The 17396-nt window shown below is 43.4% G+C and overlaps 2 protein-coding genes across 12 annotated transcripts in view; one reads left to right on the forward strand and one right to left on the reverse strand.

Moving 5' to 3' along the window:
* Positions 1–2805: 2805 nt before the first annotated feature.
* On the reverse strand, positions 2806–7870 carry HARBI1 (harbinger transposase derived 1). Of its 2 annotated transcripts, none has more exons than XM_074998971.1 (3): positions 7852–7870; positions 5220–5952; positions 2806–3994 (listed from the first exon to the last, which is right to left on the reverse strand). In XM_074998971.1, exons 2-3 carry the CDS (start codon positions 5887–5889, stop codon positions 3618–3620), a joined length of 1047 nt encoding a protein of 348 aa, XP_074855072.1. In that variant the 5' UTR covers positions 5890–5952; positions 7852–7870; the 3' UTR covers positions 2806–3617. The 2 variants fall into 2 exon arrangements, with proteins under 2 accessions (XP_074855072.1, XP_074855071.1); XM_074998970.1 differs by lacking the exon at positions 7852–7870 and adding an exon at positions 7205–7720.
* Positions 7871–8161: 291 nt separating this feature from the next.
* ATG13 (autophagy related 13) overlaps positions 8162–17396 on the forward strand; it is a 38169-nt gene continuing 28934 nt past the window's right edge. For all 10 annotated transcript variants that reach the window (XM_074997588.1, XM_074997589.1, XM_074997590.1 and 7 more), the window contains exon 1: positions 8162–8823. The gene's annotated coding sequence lies outside the window, so the exon portion shown is untranslated. The remainder of the gene's footprint in view (positions 8824–17396) is intronic.

The following is a 17396-nucleotide window of genomic DNA, read 5'->3' on the forward strand; positions in this document are numbered from 1 at the left end:
TCAACTAATTTATGGAAAAATGTGTTTTGACTTGAACACAGGCAGAAAAAGTAGCTTGACAAACTAGGCTGAGGAGGATTTTTCATGCATATGGATCAGTTTGGAAAAGCCTCAAAATCTAGAAGAACAAGAAGTCCTGTGGCACTTTATGGACTAACAGACACATTGGAGCATAAGCTTTCATGGACAAAGACCCACTTCGTCAGATGCAATCTAGAATAACAGCAGATTAAGATCTAAATAAAATCTAGAGTAAGAGTAGATGAAGACAGCATCCAGACTAGCACCACAAGTAGTGTAGAGTAGAGGCAATCAGTAGTTCTTTAAAGAATTATTCTTAAGAGAAAAGTCAAAGCCAGTGGTGTAGATGGGAATGTTATTAATAATTTGTTAAAGTATAGAGATCCAGCATTTTGGAACCAAAGGGCAGCTCACAAGGACATGTCTCCCAGTAGAAAGTGATGGTAACGGGTAAACACAAAAACTTTTACCTTTCCCTAGCCATAATGGGCACTGACATTGACTTGTCAGACACATAGGTGAATCTAATTTGTTGAGGAAGAGTCAATGTGATTTTTGTAAAGGGAAATCATGCCTCACCAATCTACTAGAAGTCTTTGAGGCAGTCAACAAGAATGTGGACCAGGGAGATCCAGTAGGTACAGTGTACTTAGATTTCCAGAAAGCATTTGACAATGTCCCTCACCAAAGGCTCTTAAGCAAAGTAGGTTGTCATGAGATAAGAGGTGCAATCCTCTAATGGATTAATAACTGGTTAAAAAAAGAAACAAATGATAGGAATAAGAGGTCAGTTTTCAGAATGGTGAGAGGTAACTAGTGGTGTCCCCCCAGGTGTCTATACTGGGACCAGTCCTATTCTACATATTCATAAATGAGTAAATGATGATGTTGCAAAATCTGCAGATGATTTAAAATAAAAGTATTCAAGATAGTAAAGTCCAAAGGAGACTGTGAAAAGCTTCAAAAGGATCTCACAAAACTAGATGAGTTGGCAAAAAATGGCAGATAAAAAAAAATGTCAATAAATACAAAGTAATACATATGGGAAAACATAATCCCAACTATACATATAACATGATGGGGTTAAATTAGCTGTTACCACTCAAGAAAGAGATCTTGGAGTCAACTGTGGATAGTACAGTACTCTGAAAACATCCACTCAATGTGCAGCAGCCAACAAAAAAGGAAACAGAATGCATTCCAAAAAAACTCATCCCCATAGCTCGACAAAGGTCTCAGCAGAGGGTGATGTAAAGATCTGTATAATTGGAATGTCATAAGAAGAGCCAGAAAATTTGTTTGAAGACCCTCATCTCCTTATTATATAACAATTTGTCACACGTGAACAAGCCTGAGTCTCATCTGGCTTTGGTCCCTCCCATTCCTAATCAGTTCTTACCTGTATTTGGATGCTATTGGCATGTATATACTATAATACATAATGTAATATAATTATAATTATTATATATCTTATAATTATATTTATTATATATATTATATAGTTATAATATAAGCGTTAAGATACTATGGTGATGAGAGACAGACAGCACATACAACCATGATCATAACAGCACTTTCCTTCTATCATTTTTGTATTATAATTATTTTTAAGCTTCTAAAATATTTTACAAACAATTACAAGAAAACAGTTACTTTGGATCTCTTATTAGGAAAAGTTCAGGCGTCTGCATAGTAGGAAGAGGAGAGCTCTCTACGCACACTGAGCGACTGGAGTTCTGAAGCCAGACTTTATGAGAAAAGAAACAAAGGAAAAAGCAAAGTATATGAGCCAGGTAATTATATGCATTAGATAATTATAATGTTTTTACAGCTCTAATGAAGGGCCCTGGTGAGTCTTGTTTTATCCCTGCAAAAGCATGCCATTGTGCATATGATATCAAATCTTGACAGTCAGTGCAAAGTGGCAGATTGTTTTCTGGCAAAGCCTAATTCCAGACCTCAACAAGCACCAAACTGTTTCCTCTACTCTCCAATTTTCAAAGCTGCAGATCACAATCCCCTAAGAAATAAGAATTCTGAGATCGGTGCATTCTGATGACAGATAGCTGGACTAACACTGTAAGTGTCAAAATCTTTGCAAGAGCCAATGAATTCCATTAGAACACTCCATAAAGGAAACTGAAGTCAAACCCTGGTAAAAAATAGATCCTCTCCCAGAAATAAGCTTCCCAAGATGGTTGTTACACTCATGTTCTGTAAACCTTTTGGAAAAGAACTTATTGTTACACAAATCTAATTGACAGAAAGAATCCAGTTGGGACACTTGAAACTTCAACATCCTTTTCATAAATATCATGCACCCATGAAAGTCCTATAAATTGAAGTCGTCTGTTTATCTACAAGACAGGCACTCCATGGATAATGCAGAATAATCTTCCCATCCCATTCCTCAATCCTGACTTACCACCTTGAGTTGAGAGAGAAATACAATTTATTTGGCATCAGTCTCTGCTAAGATAACCAAAAACGGGACCAATTAGTGGCAACTGTAATTATGCTAGTGTCTGTTCAGTAGGAACAAGACTTATACACGGCAACTTATTTCTCATAAAACACCAAGTAGCTGATGCACCCAGTTATCACCAAACTTTTCTCCCATTTGCTGTATTAAATTTATGTGCTTGAAGCGGAAGGATTTTCAGCTCTCAGCTGGCATTTGAACACCTGCAAATACCTTCATGTGGCCTTATAAAACTTGGGCCAATGGGTTGTGTGAATACAAATTTTAACATTTGTGTGTGCACAGGTGTCAGAATAATGAAAATATGTGCACAGACAAGAATATTTAGCAAGTGTGTGCATCTGAAAATTGCAAACACTTGTAAACATGTACACATATGTTTAAACCATAAGCCTATACACATATGTTTAAAATGGGGTTTACTCTGACAGTAACTTTGTAAAAATGTCCCCATGGGGTTCCACTGATGTCACTTCTCTGACTCCAAACCAATTGACAATTTCCAAGTGAAAATACTTTTTCTAACTTCAGTTGCACACACTCATCCCAGGATCTGAGAAAGATGTACACAGACAAGAATATTTAGCAAGTGTTTGCATCTGAAAATTGCAAACATGTAAACATACATACATATGTTTAAACACCATAAACAAAGACTGCATAGGTACCCACCTGGCAATTTATCTTAAAAGGATTTAAAGTATTTGCAACTGATTTCTGGTGAATGCTACAATTATACTGCTCATAAAGTGACAGCTTTGTAATTTTTTTATTATTTTTGTAGTATTTACAGACTTCAAAAGTCAGAGATGGGGCGGGGAACGCAATTTTAGAGGGAAGCAGTCCCACATTATTATCCCCATCCAACTGTCCTCTAAACAAGGTGGGCCCTGCACACATTAGGATATTGAGAATTCAGGGCTCAAAATATTTATAGAAGAATCAAGAGTCCAGCTGATGTAAAATATCCCCTAAAACAAAGTCAAGCTGTTACAAGCATTTCCCCTTTTTCCCCAGCTCCCATGCTTATCTTAGTTTTTCTGTTTACTAACGTAAAGAAGAGAAGAGTGTACTTCCTCGGGTCTATCTCTAAAGGTCTCCTTCCTTCACTGTATTAACTAAAATGAGTGAGCAAAAGCTCGTGGCGGATACGACAGGCTTCAGAGTCCAGTGATTCCATTTGCTCATATTCCTCCTCCGGCTGCTCCATCTGTCCTGTTGCTGGGGAAGACCACACATCTAGCCCGTGTTCAAGGGATATGTTATGAAGCACACAGCATGCCAGAATGATGTGGCTGGACTTCTCTGGAGAATACTGCAGGGTGCCTTTGGATCCATCCAGGCAACGAAACCGGGATCGAATGGTCCTGAATGTCCGCTCAATTACATTATGAGTGGCAGAATGTGCCATGTTATAACGGTACTCTGCGGTGGTCTCAGGGATATGCAGAGGGGTCATCAGCCATGTGCGGAGAAAAAAGGAGCTGTCACCTGTCAAAGGAAAAAATGAAAGCAGTAAGAAACCAGAAAAAACAGGAAAGCTCTTTATTCTCAACCTGGACAGAATGAATTTAGGCACTGTTTTTTTTTGAAGCCTTGCACCAGTGGTACAGACTGACTGCACTGCCTATAAACAGGGAAAATGGCGAACTCCAAACAAGTATGACAAAAATATAGTTAGATTTGCAAATGAAACCAATGAGAAAAATCAAGATATTCCATTTCACCAGAGTAAATTCTGTAAAAAGGTGGGAAGAGAGTTTGAGGATAGCCCAATTAGTACAAAAAAGTGATGAAATTCAGACTTTGGACTAGGTCCAAGTATACAATGCCGGGCTTGTGCAATCCAGCCTAGAAAAGACAGAATAATGAGGATGAGGAAAAAAACAGAAAGATGGATGTATACAACCTCAGTAATCACACTCTGTGAAACACAGAGCAGGAAATCACTGAGGTTCCAGTTTCATGGAATCCAAGAAGAATATATCTTCACTTTCAGATAGATCCTAGGACGAATAGTAACAGAGAGGAAGCTGTGCTAGTCTATACACTATCAAAACAAAAAGCAGTCAAGTAGTGCTTTAAAGACTAGCAAAACAGTTCATTAGGTGAGCTTTTGTGGGACAGACCCACTTCTTCAGACCATAGCCCGACCAGAACAGGTCTGCTGTTCTGGTCGGGCTATGGTCTGAAGAAGTGGGTCTGTCCCACGAAAGCTCACCTAATAAACTATGTTGCTAGTCTTTAAAGCGCTACTTGACTGCTTTTTGTTTTGATCCTAGGATGAGTGTGCATAACTGAAGTTAGAAAAAGTATTTTCACTTGGAAATTGTCAGTTGGTTTGGAGTCAGAGAAGTGACAACAATGGAACCCCATGGGGACATTTTTACAAAGTTACTGTCAGATTAAACCCTATTTTAAATCCTTCCTCACACACATTTTCCATAGCATGATCCCAATTCACTTTTATCTGGTATTTACACTCGGGTAGGTGCTTTTATATGGCTTTAATAAGACAAATTAGAAATACTTAATGTCTTATTTGCCAGAATGAAGGCTCAAGAATGACTTGTACGAAACCACTGTTGTTTCTTTTAAAATGGAAAAATATCAGGGATTTTCACACTAGGAATTTGTTTTGCTGTCTTTTCATCAACCAAAAAGCAGCCAAAATGCAACAAACTCTTAGAGGAGATATGAAATGGAATTAACTTACCAAGTAGCCAGCCATCTTTGTGCAATCCAGCTTCAAACTGTCTGCTAAGAGCTGCCTGCTGCAACACAGTGCAGTCCTGTAGGCTGCCTGGCCAGTGTGTCTCTGCACTCAGCAATGATCCTCTAGCATCACACACCATTAGGCAGTTTAAAGAATGCAGACCCTTTCGATTCACGTATGACAGGTCCTCAGCATTGGGAGCTTTGATTGCAACATGAATGCAGTCAACAACCCCTAGCACTCCGGGCATCCCGGCTAACCCATAGAAGTCATCCTTCAGACTCTGCACAGAGGCTTCATCCTCTGGAAAATGAATGAATTGTGAGGCTCTTTCCACCAGTGCTTCAGTGACATTGGCAACACAGCGGCTCATGGAGGCCTGGCTGATACCAATGGCATCCCCCATGCGAGTCTGGAAGGAGCCAGAAGTGTAGAAACCCAATGCAGCAAGAATCTGTGTTTCTGGACTGATGGCCCTTGACCGCTGTGTAGGGCGAGACAGGCTGGCTCCCAGCAGATCCACCAGATAGTAAATGAATTGTCGGGGGAAACCATACATGGATACCAAGTAGTCATCAGTGACATCCTCCAGCTTGAAGCGATCTAGGGATCGGTGTCCTCGGCCATACAGCAAGAGGTCACAGTCAAGAATCGTTATAGGAATAGCCATAGCCAAAGTCTAGGTAGGACCTTGGAGCAGCTCTTGCTGCAGATCTTATTCCAGTGCTGTCACCTGCATTGAAGTGAATTGGAAAACTCAAAACTCAGCTTACAAAGTTTTATCTTTTAACCCTATTGCCATCTTCATTCTGCCAAGGTCACATAACTGGAAGTAGAGTAAGAAACGCATACCTCAGAGAAACTAGTAATCTAAAAAATTTGCAGTTTTTTAAATATTGGGATCAATTTTACTGGCCAATGAAATATGTCAAGCAAACTGAAGAAATCAGTCCGCAATATGTGTATAACAGCAGTGTGAGCTTCCCTTACAGCCCCATCAGTGTCTCAACCCTTCACAGAAGGGACTTTCTGCAGGAATAAGAAGGGAATTAAAGTTCCATGGATTGTCTGCTGCAAATGCCAAAATAGTGGCTAGTAACAGCAGCAATTCCTGTCAAATTCTTAGTGGAAATTTGTTAAACTCACAAAAAAACTTATCTCACACACAGTACAATTTTCAGTGACTACCAGTTTAGGCCATATTCAGACTAGCAGTCTGAAACTACATAATCCACAGGCAACTACCAGTACTTTATCTTTTGCTGTTATTGAACCAATTAAGCAAGTTGGATGACTGCATTGTTTCTGTCTGAGCTATCTTACTTGTGCGTAATCTAAACTGGCTGTATCATGCATACAGTTTATGTGGATTATTAGAACAACAAAATCCAAGAGCTACTATCACCAAAAACTCAAATTCAAAGTCACAAGTCTCAGAGGATGATCCTACGGGTATGCATGGAAGATGCCAGATCACAACAAAAGCTACTGTGGGAGCATTAAATAATAGCTAAATGCAAACAGATTTATATGTGAGACACATGGGCAGCAAGATGAACTTTACCAGCATTTCCAAAAGGGGCCAATGGCAAATATAATTGATATTTTATCATATATACCCAGGGCTTTAATATATGCCACACACTTACTAGCCACAGACCAACAGGAAAGTAAAAAGTCCTCTGGAAGTGCTGCGGCAGACTCTGATAAGAAACCCGGTGCACTAGACACACTCCCCTGGACTTACTGCATGTAGCAGAACCAAAAACAACAGGAGTCCATCCTGCTCTGCTGGAGGGGCAAAGGAGATGAGATAGTTTTCTCCTTTCCCATCTCGGGACATAGGAATTGCCAGACCCACTCAGATCAATAGTCCATCTAGTCTACTATCCTATCAAGCCAGTTCAGAGAACAACATTAAAACCAGCATTAGTCAGTTAGTGGTTGATTTAATGTCTAGACGCACAAGTTCATTTTTACTTTACCTGTTGTGTTCCCAATATGGACAATAATCACAAATTAACTTCTAGTGTAGCTGGAACCTAATTTATTTTAACCATGTCTTCAAAGTATGCTACAGTTTAAGTCTGTCCAAAGGCATCATACAATTCAGTGCCCTGGATAGGGACCCATCTATGTTAGAAGACAGAACTACTTTTTTATCAGCTAGGAAACTACTCTGTTAGTACCAGGTCTCCTAATACAGATGCCTTTGCGGTGTAGTTAATCCCTCTAGCAGTTGCCTTCAGAGGTCCCTCAAGTTACCAGGGGCTAGGTGGATGGATAAAATACCTTGGGAGAGTGGCAAGAAGGGGTGGATAATGAAAGTGAGAGTGGATGTGAGTCCCACTTCGAGGGCCGGGGTGAGGCTATGGGTCGGGGGGCTGGAGGACGAGGACAGGAGGAGAAGGTCAGGAGGAGAGGGGACAGATGGGGGAGCTGGGACAGGCGGTGGGGTAGATGGAGGGGCAGAGGGAGCTCTAGCTCGGTGGGAAGGGGGTGAGGAGGTAGATGGGGCGGCCGGGGGGCTGGTAGATGGGGAGGGCGGAGACCTCTCCTCAGTTGGACGAGGGGCAGAGGCGGATCCCTTCCCCCTGAGCTATGCCCTCCCCCTGCCTGGCCCGAGGTTTACCCCGCGGTGCAGAGGGCAACGACCCCCCGTATTCCCAGCGGCAGGTGCCCCCGCCCAGCTCGGAGGCGGAGTCCAGATCTCCTCCCACCGCCCCGCACAGCTCTGGGCTGCCCGTTCCCAGAAGCAGATTCCCCACGAGCCGGGCTCCCCTCATTCCCGGGCCGCAGCCCCCGGGTCGCGCTCCCGCACCCACCAGCGCCAGCCGCAGCGCTCCGACCCAGTCGGGAGCGAACAAGGAGGCGCCGGACTCCCTGCGGAAAGTGCCGCGGCGGATGCGCAGGCGGCGCCCCTCCCCCCGGCCCGAGCGGATGAAAACAAACAGCGGCGCTGGCGGTGGCTGCGATGTGGGGGAGTCCGGGGCCTTAGGACCAGGACGCCCCCAGCTTGCGCGCGGACTTTGGGGACCCCGATCACTGACCTCCCCGGGCCCTCGGGCGCGGAGAGCCCGCACGAGACCTCGAGATCCCGTGGGCTCGGCTGGGCCCGACAGCCGGCAAACCCCCCGCTGGGCTCAAAAGCTGAGGCACGAGGCCCCGGACCAAGAGCCCGGGCCCCGGATTGCGCTTCCCCGAGGCGGGCTCAGCTCAGTGGCAGGGAAAGCCACGCGGCAAGGGGGCTCGGGGCGCAGGCTCCCGCGGTGAGATCGGACGGAGACCGCGGGCCAGGCCGCGAGGAGCCTTCCGGGGCCTGGTACCTAGAGCTGGACCCTGGGGAGAGACCTTCGGGTGTGCATCGAGACTGGGACCAAGCCCTGGCGGCTCTGGCTGGGGAGAGGAGAGACCACAGGCTGAGAACTGAGCGGATTCTAAAACTGAGATCCCACCTAATCCCCTGGCCCAAACCGAAAGGCTAATGAGGTGGAACCCTGAAATCTAGTTGGGTTTGGCCATGCAGAGAGACTAGGCTCAGCCAGCCCAGCCTTTGGTACCCGGCATGAGACCCAGAGCAGTCTCCTCTGTCTCCTTCCTGCAGGTATGGTGGGAATGGAGGAAAGTACAGAAGATAAAACCCTTTGCCAGCACTCCCAAGGCACCCACTTTGTGTGGCGTTTCTGACTGACGTGTCAATCTGTTCTTTGCTTGACATTCCTTGTACTGCAGGAGATGGACGGAATCCTGGCTGGGGATCTCCCACTAACTTTTGAGTGGGGGTAGAGGGAGAGGAAGGTCTCCTTCAGCTCATGATGATCGTTCAGAATTATCTTTATCACATAGTGTTGCAACTGAATCTTCATGTGTTGAAAATATTTTTATAGCTTCATTTTTGTGTATTTACAATTTAAAATAGTGGAAAAAACTTTAGTACATAAAGACTAGCATAAAGCCCTAAATGACTTAAATCAATTATCTAGTCTTGAGAGAGCAACATTATAGCGGTGGTATGGCTAGCACTTCCATCTTAAATCTCTTTTCAGTTGCTTATTAACATGCTTAAAAAGCTTGTTTTTTGGGCTGAAACTTATGCTCCGTCACTCCAGAAGGGACGTTTTTGGTAAGTTTGTTAATTCAGTGGCAGCTGAACAGATGTATTGGTAGGAGGAGAAATGGTTGGATGCTGTTTATTTACTTGAATGATTAACCTGACAGAGTTTGAATGTTAACATTGTAATCAGGCCCATGATACTGAGTCAGGTGATATGGGCCAATTGAGGGAGTTTAAGTCAGTGTAGACATAAGTTCAGAGGTCTGGGAGACTTAGGTGTTGGGTCAGGTGTATAACTGTAAGAGTTAAGAGTTTTTACTTGGGGTTGAAGCTATTCAGGGCTCCCTTCTTGCAATGATAACGCTTCTTGCCTCTTTTTATAGGTCAATAAGTCACATAGTGTAACAAACTTGAATAGTGGTATTGCAGTGTAAATGCTGGAGAGCTGAGAATTGCAGTTTTGAGGAGGGGGGCAGTGCTAGCTAAGAGTGCAAAAGTTTGTAAGGAGGCCTGCCTGTCTTTTATTTCTTATCATTCAGCTGTAGTAATTCTCATTATACATTAGGCTTTACAACTCTTTTTTTCTATTTCTTTCTTTACATGAGCTTCAGTCATAAATGACGCTGTACTGCAAAATGTGAACATGCAGTTCAACTGTGCTGCCTTTGGTCATTTTTGCATTAATGTACTGCTCCCTTACAGTCACACTGTACCTATCAGATACAAGCAGACTGCTCAAATCAAGATAGAGCTTAGTTTTGGACTTATTGTATAGTTTCAAGTGGGAAGCCTTCTGCAATCTGTTCCATTATGAACATTGGGTGCGTCCATCAGTGAGACTCTTGTCAGGTTGGCAATATGGCCCTGAGTTGAATGGAGTTTAAGCAACTCTGACATATACATGAAAAAGTGTTGTGATACCATACTATTGGGTAGGTCTTAATATTGGTTTAGCTTTACCCACCTCACTAGTGCCCTCATAAGAAAGAGCTTTAGCTAGAGAAGCTGAGTGTGGTGGTGTTTTTTTTTTTTTGTTTTTTTTGTTTTGTCCTTTGAACACCTGCTTTTGATATCCAGTGTTTGGTGGCAAAGAGGGAGACCACAGCTGCATGAGCATGGTTATTGCAAAAAGGGCATAGAAGCCATTTGCCCGTAAAAGCACGTGGTATAAACACTAGTCATAGCACTGCTGCATATGGGTTAAAAGAAAGTCAGGGCAAGTCTACACTTCCAATACTGCATTGGTGCAGCCAGACTAATTCAGCGCTTAAGCAAAGAAATTCCAGTGTGATAGCAGAATTTCTCCTGTCTTTGTTGTTAATCCACCTCAGTAAGAAGCTCTCCAGCCAACATATCATTGTCTGTCTAGGGGGTTAGGTTGGTATAACTACATGGCTCAGGGGTGTGGATTTTTCACACCTCTGAGTGTTGTAGTTATACCAATATAAGTCTAAAATGTTGTCCTGATCTAAGGTACCTAATTGGGGATTTGTAATCGAATCGGGACTCTTTCATTTGTAGATTGCTTGTTCAAGTGTGGATCAGGTCAATAGTGGCCAAAAGTTACTACAGCTATTTGTAGGCAGTTCAGTAGCCTGAGTGAACTTAATTGGTGGTCTCATGCCTAGCACAATAGCGGACTGTAATGCAAAACCTATCATAAGAGGCACTTAACTGGGAGGCCTTGTGAGCATTTGCACTAAAAGGGATCAAAAACTCAGAGGGTGGGGTGGAGGTAATGTTTCTTTCCACTAGTAAGGTGTATCTACATGGCCCCTCCCTTTTCAGATGGGGCATGCAAATACAGCCAATCAGAAATGCACATGAGGTGCTAATTTGCACATCAGACATCTCATTGCCATAATGGTGGCCATTTGCTGTTCCAGAAGTGTCATTTTCAACAACAACAAAAAAAACAAAAACCACAGCTGCATAGACGGGTTCCTTCAAAAACAAACCCTGTTTTTGAAAGATCCCTTCTTCCTATTTTGTTTTGGAGAGAGGGGATCATTCGAAAATGGGGTTTGTTTTCAAAGGAACCTCGTCTACACAGCTGTTTTTTTTTTTTCCCAAAAACAGCAGTTACGGAAGTGCAATTGCATGAGTATGCAAATGAGGCACAAGATTTGTAAATCTGCGCTTCATTTGCATTTTTGATTGGCCATATTTGCATACCCCTTCCACAAGGGAGGAGCCATGTAGATGCAGCCTTAGAGGAGTTCCTTTCAGGTCCAATTAAACGCTTTGGTGGTAGCCTATATGAGGAAGCAAGTTAACCTCTGTGACTAAATAGGTGACTCCAGTCTTTAGAGCTGTCTTTCTGGCACTCAAATTTCCCTGCTGGTGTAATCTTAAATATGGAACTAAGTTACTCATCTTTATATAACAAAGTCTCAGCGGGCATGACCTCATGGCCTCATACATATGATGAAACATGCTAAAACAGAAGCCTGGAAAAGGGAAAATATCTATTAAAAGGGAAATAAGGACAACCTAAGGAATTACAGACTTGTCAACTTAATTTCTTTACCAGGAAAGATAATTTGCAAACATTTCAAAGATACCCATCATCTTGTTATCAAGTCAACATGGATTTGCAAAGAGCAAATCATGTCAAAGCAACCTGATAGCTTTCTTTTACAGGCTAACAAGGGTGATAAGGGAGAAGTGGTAGATGGGATATATCTAGATTTTAGGAAAGCATTTAATAAAGTCTTGCTTGAGCCTTACAGTAATAAACTAGGGAACTACAAACTAGATGAAGTAGGTGATAACTGGTTGGATAATCATTTCCAGAAAGTAGTTATCAGTGGCTTACACTTTATATTTATGTGGGTGGTGTAAGTGGTTAGCATGGCTGCGTTCGATCAGGGTTCAGTTTCCAGCCCGTGCTGATTGTTGGCTCAGCTCTTCCTTTGTTAGATAACAGGATTGGTACTTGGTCCTGCTGTGAGGGCAGAGAACTGCATTTGATGACATCTTGAGGTCCCTTCTAGTATTCCATGACTCTGTGCTGGAAGGGCTGTGGGGTTCCACAGGGATCAGTTCTCTCTGATATCTTCCCAACGATTTAGATAATGGCATAGAGCATACGCTAGTAATGTTTGTGGACAACACCCAGCTTTGGAGGATAGGGTTATAATTCAAAAAAATCTAAACAAACTGAAGAAATGGTTTGAGGTAAATAGGATGAAATTCAATAAGGACAAATGTGAAGTACTCCAATTAGAAAGGAGCAGTCAATTTCACACATACAAAATGGGAAAGACTAACTAAGAAGGAGTACTGTGGAAAGGGATGTAGGGGTTATAATGGACCACAAGCCAAGTGAATGAGTCAGTAGTGTGACACTTGCACAAGAAGCAAATCTCAATTTGGGACATACTAACAGGCATGTTGTAAGCAAGACACAAGAAGTAATTCTTCCACTGTAGGCGTTGCTGATTAAACCTCAGTGGGAGTACTGTGTCCAGTTCTCGGCTCCACATTTTAGGAAGGATGTAGACAAATTGTAGAAGGTCCAGAGAAGAGCAACGCAGATGATGAAAGGTCTAGAAAACATAACCTGTGAGGGAAGATTAAGGAAATAGATTTGTTTAGTCTGTGACAGAGAAGACCACAAGGGGACATAACTGTGTTCAAGAATCTAAACGGTTGTTTCAAGGACGAGGGAAACAAATTATTCTCCTTAATCTCTAATAATAGGAGAAGAAGCAGTGGGCTTAACCTGCAGCCTAGGAGGTTTAGGTTGTACATTTAGGAAAAACTTCCTAACTGTCCAGGTAGTTAAGCACTGGAATAAATTGCCTGGGGAGACCGTGGAATCCCCATCGTTGGAGAGTTTTAAGAACAGGTTAAGCAAACACCTGTCAGGGATGGTCCAGAGATATTGCTCGGGGACTGGACTTTTTGACCTCTTGAGGTTCCTTTCAGTGCTATAATTCTGATTCTGTTAAAATACATGCTTTAGACTTGCCAGGACCAATGTTCCCTCTAATCTTTTCCACCCATGTGTGGATTTTTTTTCATGCATGTCCAGATGAAATTTTATGTGTGCACTAAGGCATGTGTGATTGGGTACATCTGCTAGAAACAAAATCTAGCTGTGGGCACTCTGCAAATCAGCTAAGTGGCATTTGAATCTCTCCTGAGTGGCCGCACAAGTGCACAGCTTATTGGGAACATTGTCCAAGATGGGGCATCAGTATTTTCTCTGAAGTTATAATTCCCAAACATGGAGCATTGTCCTGTCCTCCTTTCTCCATAGTACTGGTGACATCAACTGCTGCAAAGAGAACAGGATCCTGCCCTCAATACTTGTCAACTGAGTAAAGGAGGAATGGATTTTCAAGTGTTTTGTGAGCGACATGTGAATTTTAATCAGGATTCTTTCTGTGATGTTTTACTGCTTATTATTCAGGTACATTAAAAGGGGCGTTTGCTGGAGCAAGAGGCTATCCTGAATTTTATGGTGTCAGTTTTGAAACCAATAACTGCAATAGTGAAAACAAAGAAGGGTTTAATTTACATAGCATCACAATGGAACATGCCTGGTTTTTTATTGTTAAAATCCCTTACAATATTCCCTCAGGCAGGATGAACTAGAAAGTAACAAATCAAGGGAGCTGAATTACATTAGATGTGGGGAGATGGACATGGTTGTTATGGTGAACAACAAGAAAATGTGTGAAATCTATAATGGACTATTTCAGAAAGGGTGAACTAATTTAAATGTAACTAGCTATCCATGGTGATGGATCTGGGATCAGTTTAATTTATTCCAAAATGCCTCTCTACAGTAGACCCCCCACTTAGGCTGAGGTTGTGTAAGTCAAATTTCAGGTTACTTGGGGGAGCCAGGAAACTGACAAGCACAGCAATAGACACAATGCTGTGCTGGTTAGCTTCCCTGCTTCTGTGAGCTGAGGGGAGCTGCAGCCTGGCTCCCTGTTCCCTGCCACTCCCAGGAGACAGGACACTGCTCAGTGCTGCTGCACTGGTCAGTTTACCTGCTTCTGCCAGTGGCGTCAGCTGAGAGTAGGGCTGACAGGACTAGGTAAACTGACCAGCTCAGCCATGCTGTGAGTGTCAGGGAGTTGGTGCCTGGCTCCCATCTGACAGGAGCAGGGAGCCACTGACGGGAGTGGGTAAACTAACCACCGCAGTCACACTCTGAGTGGCGGGAAGCTGGCACCTGGCTCCCGGCTGCCTGCTACTCACACCAGCACTACTGAACTGGTCAGTTTCCCCGCTCCCCTGAATGGTGGGCAGCCTGGAGCCAGGCTGCAGATCCCTGCCACTCTGAGTCACCTTACCCACGCTCAAGTTGTGTGAATTTCAGGTTATCTCAGGTTTTTACTGTATTTAAAAATCTAGTAAAGCAACCTTTCTGCTTTGGGCATAATCTAAATGCAAGTAGCACAAATGAGTTTGTTTGGTTTTGTTTTAAAGAACGCTGTCATTAGAAAAATAAAGTGACGAGTTTGCAGGGAAGTTTAGAGCACGCTTGGATTTCATGTCTGAAAAGCTGAATGTTTTGTGGGGCTCTGATTGAACCAGCTCTGAGCCAAGAATCTCTGACCTTGCGGTCAGTGCAACTGCTGATTCACTATTAAGAAAAAGTCAGAGACCTGCTGACCAACAAGAAGTTGAGTGACCAGACATAATCACACATTCATGGATATCATGCCTGCATACTTGTAGCTTTGTTTACAGAATGTTTTATCAGTTGTATTGTCTAGATATATTGGCATAAATCCTGGGTGAGCAATTATTCCAGTATGAGGGTGGGTGCTTTTATTCAGTTTAGCTTGAATACTCTTCTAGTAACGTAAACTAAACCATAGAAGACCCTCTTCTACTGGAATAAGTGTGTCTACACAGGCAGAATAAACATATTTGTTTAGGCTGTTTCTCAGTGTAGGCATTGTCTGATTCTAAATAGCTGCTCTAGTATGTGGTGATCAGGAAAGTGCTGACCTGCACCCACTACTGTTACTGTTGTTGGCAACTGGGTTTATCATGGTCCATATGTAACTGTCAGTTCTCTTCCTTCACAGCTAACAGTGACACTACCATGCAACCAAACCTGAGCAAAGGAGTTGGTCTTTGCTCTCACCCATCCCTAGGAGATGATATTTGAGACTGAGTCTCAAGATAAGAAAACAGAAAAAAACAGATTAATGCTCATTTTTCAAGCACCTCATGTAATATACCAGGGCTGGTAGTGATTCCTGTGTTTAGGCTACCCAGCACTATCTATTACAAAGGATTATTGGGACCCTTTCTTTAAGCAGCTAATTGTTTCCGGTAGGCCTTTGATATTTGACAAGGGTAATTCCTTCTAGCTGCAGAAGTGCCTTTATCCCATGGGATGCTATTCAGAATTGGCTGAGCTGGAAAGAATTAACACTTGTCATTTCCTTTCACTCAACTTTTGTTTTTTAGAAAAAATGTTAGTGCAAAAGCACATGTTCCAAGGCCAGGGGTTACAGTGGGGTTGTAGCAGCAGCATACTCTGTGTCAGGAATGTCTGAAGGTTCCCTTAACCCTAGTAGGAGTTCTTTATGCATAATAGCTGTGTCTACACGTGCACACTACTTCGAAGTAGCGGCACTAACATCGAAATAGCGCCCGTCGCGGCTACACGCGTCGGGCGCTATTTCGAAGTTAACTTCGACGTTAGGCGGCGAGACGTCGAAGTCGCTAACCTCATGAGGGGATCAGAATAGCGCCCTACTTTGACGTTCAACGTCGAAGTAGGGACCATGTAGACGATCTGCGTCCTGCAACGTCGAAATTGTGGGGTCCTCCATGGCAGCCATCAGCTGGGGGGTTGAGAGACACTGTCTCTCCAGCCCGTGCGGGGCTCTATGGTCACCGTGTGCAGCAGCCCTTAGCCCAGGGCTTCTGGCTGCTGCTGCTGCAGCGGGGGATTCATGCTGCATGCACAGGGTCTGCAACTCGTTGTCGGCTCTGTGTATCTTGTGCTGTTTAGTGCAAGTGTGTCTGGGAGGGGCCCTTTAAGGGAGCAGCTGGCTGTTGAGTCCGCCCTGTGACCCTGTCTGCAGCTGCGCCTGGCACCCTTATTTCGATGTGTGCTACTGTGGCGTGTAGACGTTCCCTCACTGCGCCTATTTCGATGTGGTGCTGTGCAGCGTCGATGTTGAACATCGACGTTGCCAGCCCTGGAGGACGTGTAGACGTTATTCATCGAAATAGCCTATTTCGATGTCGCCACATCAAAATAGGCTACTTCGATGTAGGCTTCACGTGTAGACGTAGCCAATGAGAGCTATCAGACAGGGTACTCCCACCTCAAAGTATTTCACAAGAGCACCTCATTTCCCTCTGCCTTCAAGAACAATTTGTCTACTTTCTCTTGGTTATTTATAAGGATGCTTCTCATCTTAATAATCTGAGTATCACCATCCTCCTTGATGAGCAAAGGCTTCCTGCTCAGAGCCAGTTTCCACTGCTCTTTAATTGGCCGAGATGTCACTGTAGATTTATGCTGAGCGTTCCTGTTCATGCCTTGAGGGGCTTATTGTTGAGTTTCTGGAGCACTCTTGGTTCTACCAGTGCAAAAGAGCTCAGCAAATGGGGACAAGGTTTTGCTCAGTTTTAGCCAAAAGAGTATTAATGGCTGTCCTGTTATTTTTCTAATGCTGCAGTAACCAGGTGTACAAGTGGCTAGAATAAAGACTTAAGCTTTCAAAATCAGAGTCCCGTATCAATTTCCTGTTTAGGGGCCAAAAAGGATTTGGCTCAGATGCCAGGTTTTCTTTCACATCCTCTCCTGCACTACAAGGACTGGGTTCTAAGCCTAGCCTGAATGGGTCAAAATGAAAAGAAGTTCTTCTGATAGTGGAATTAGTGACCCCTGATGGGATAGGTCACTTCTTTCTAGTTAATGCTAACTGATTTATAGAAATTGTTTACATATTAGATCAATAAGTACTATAAGAACAGTGCAAGGCTCAAGGGGGTTATGAGCACATGAGTTTCCTTTTCCTCTCTGGTCGTTGTTATTTCTCTTCCCTCCACACTGCAGCATAAGATCTGTAGCTGTACTGTGGTAGGCAATCCCATGTTAGCTTTAATGTAGTTCACACAGATAACAA

Source organism: Carettochelys insculpta, chromosome 6 (genome assembly GCF_033958435.1).
Source record: "Carettochelys insculpta isolate YL-2023 chromosome 6, ASM3395843v1, whole genome shotgun sequence".
Classification (NCBI taxonomy): Eukaryota; Metazoa; Chordata; order Testudines; family Carettochelyidae; genus Carettochelys; species Carettochelys insculpta.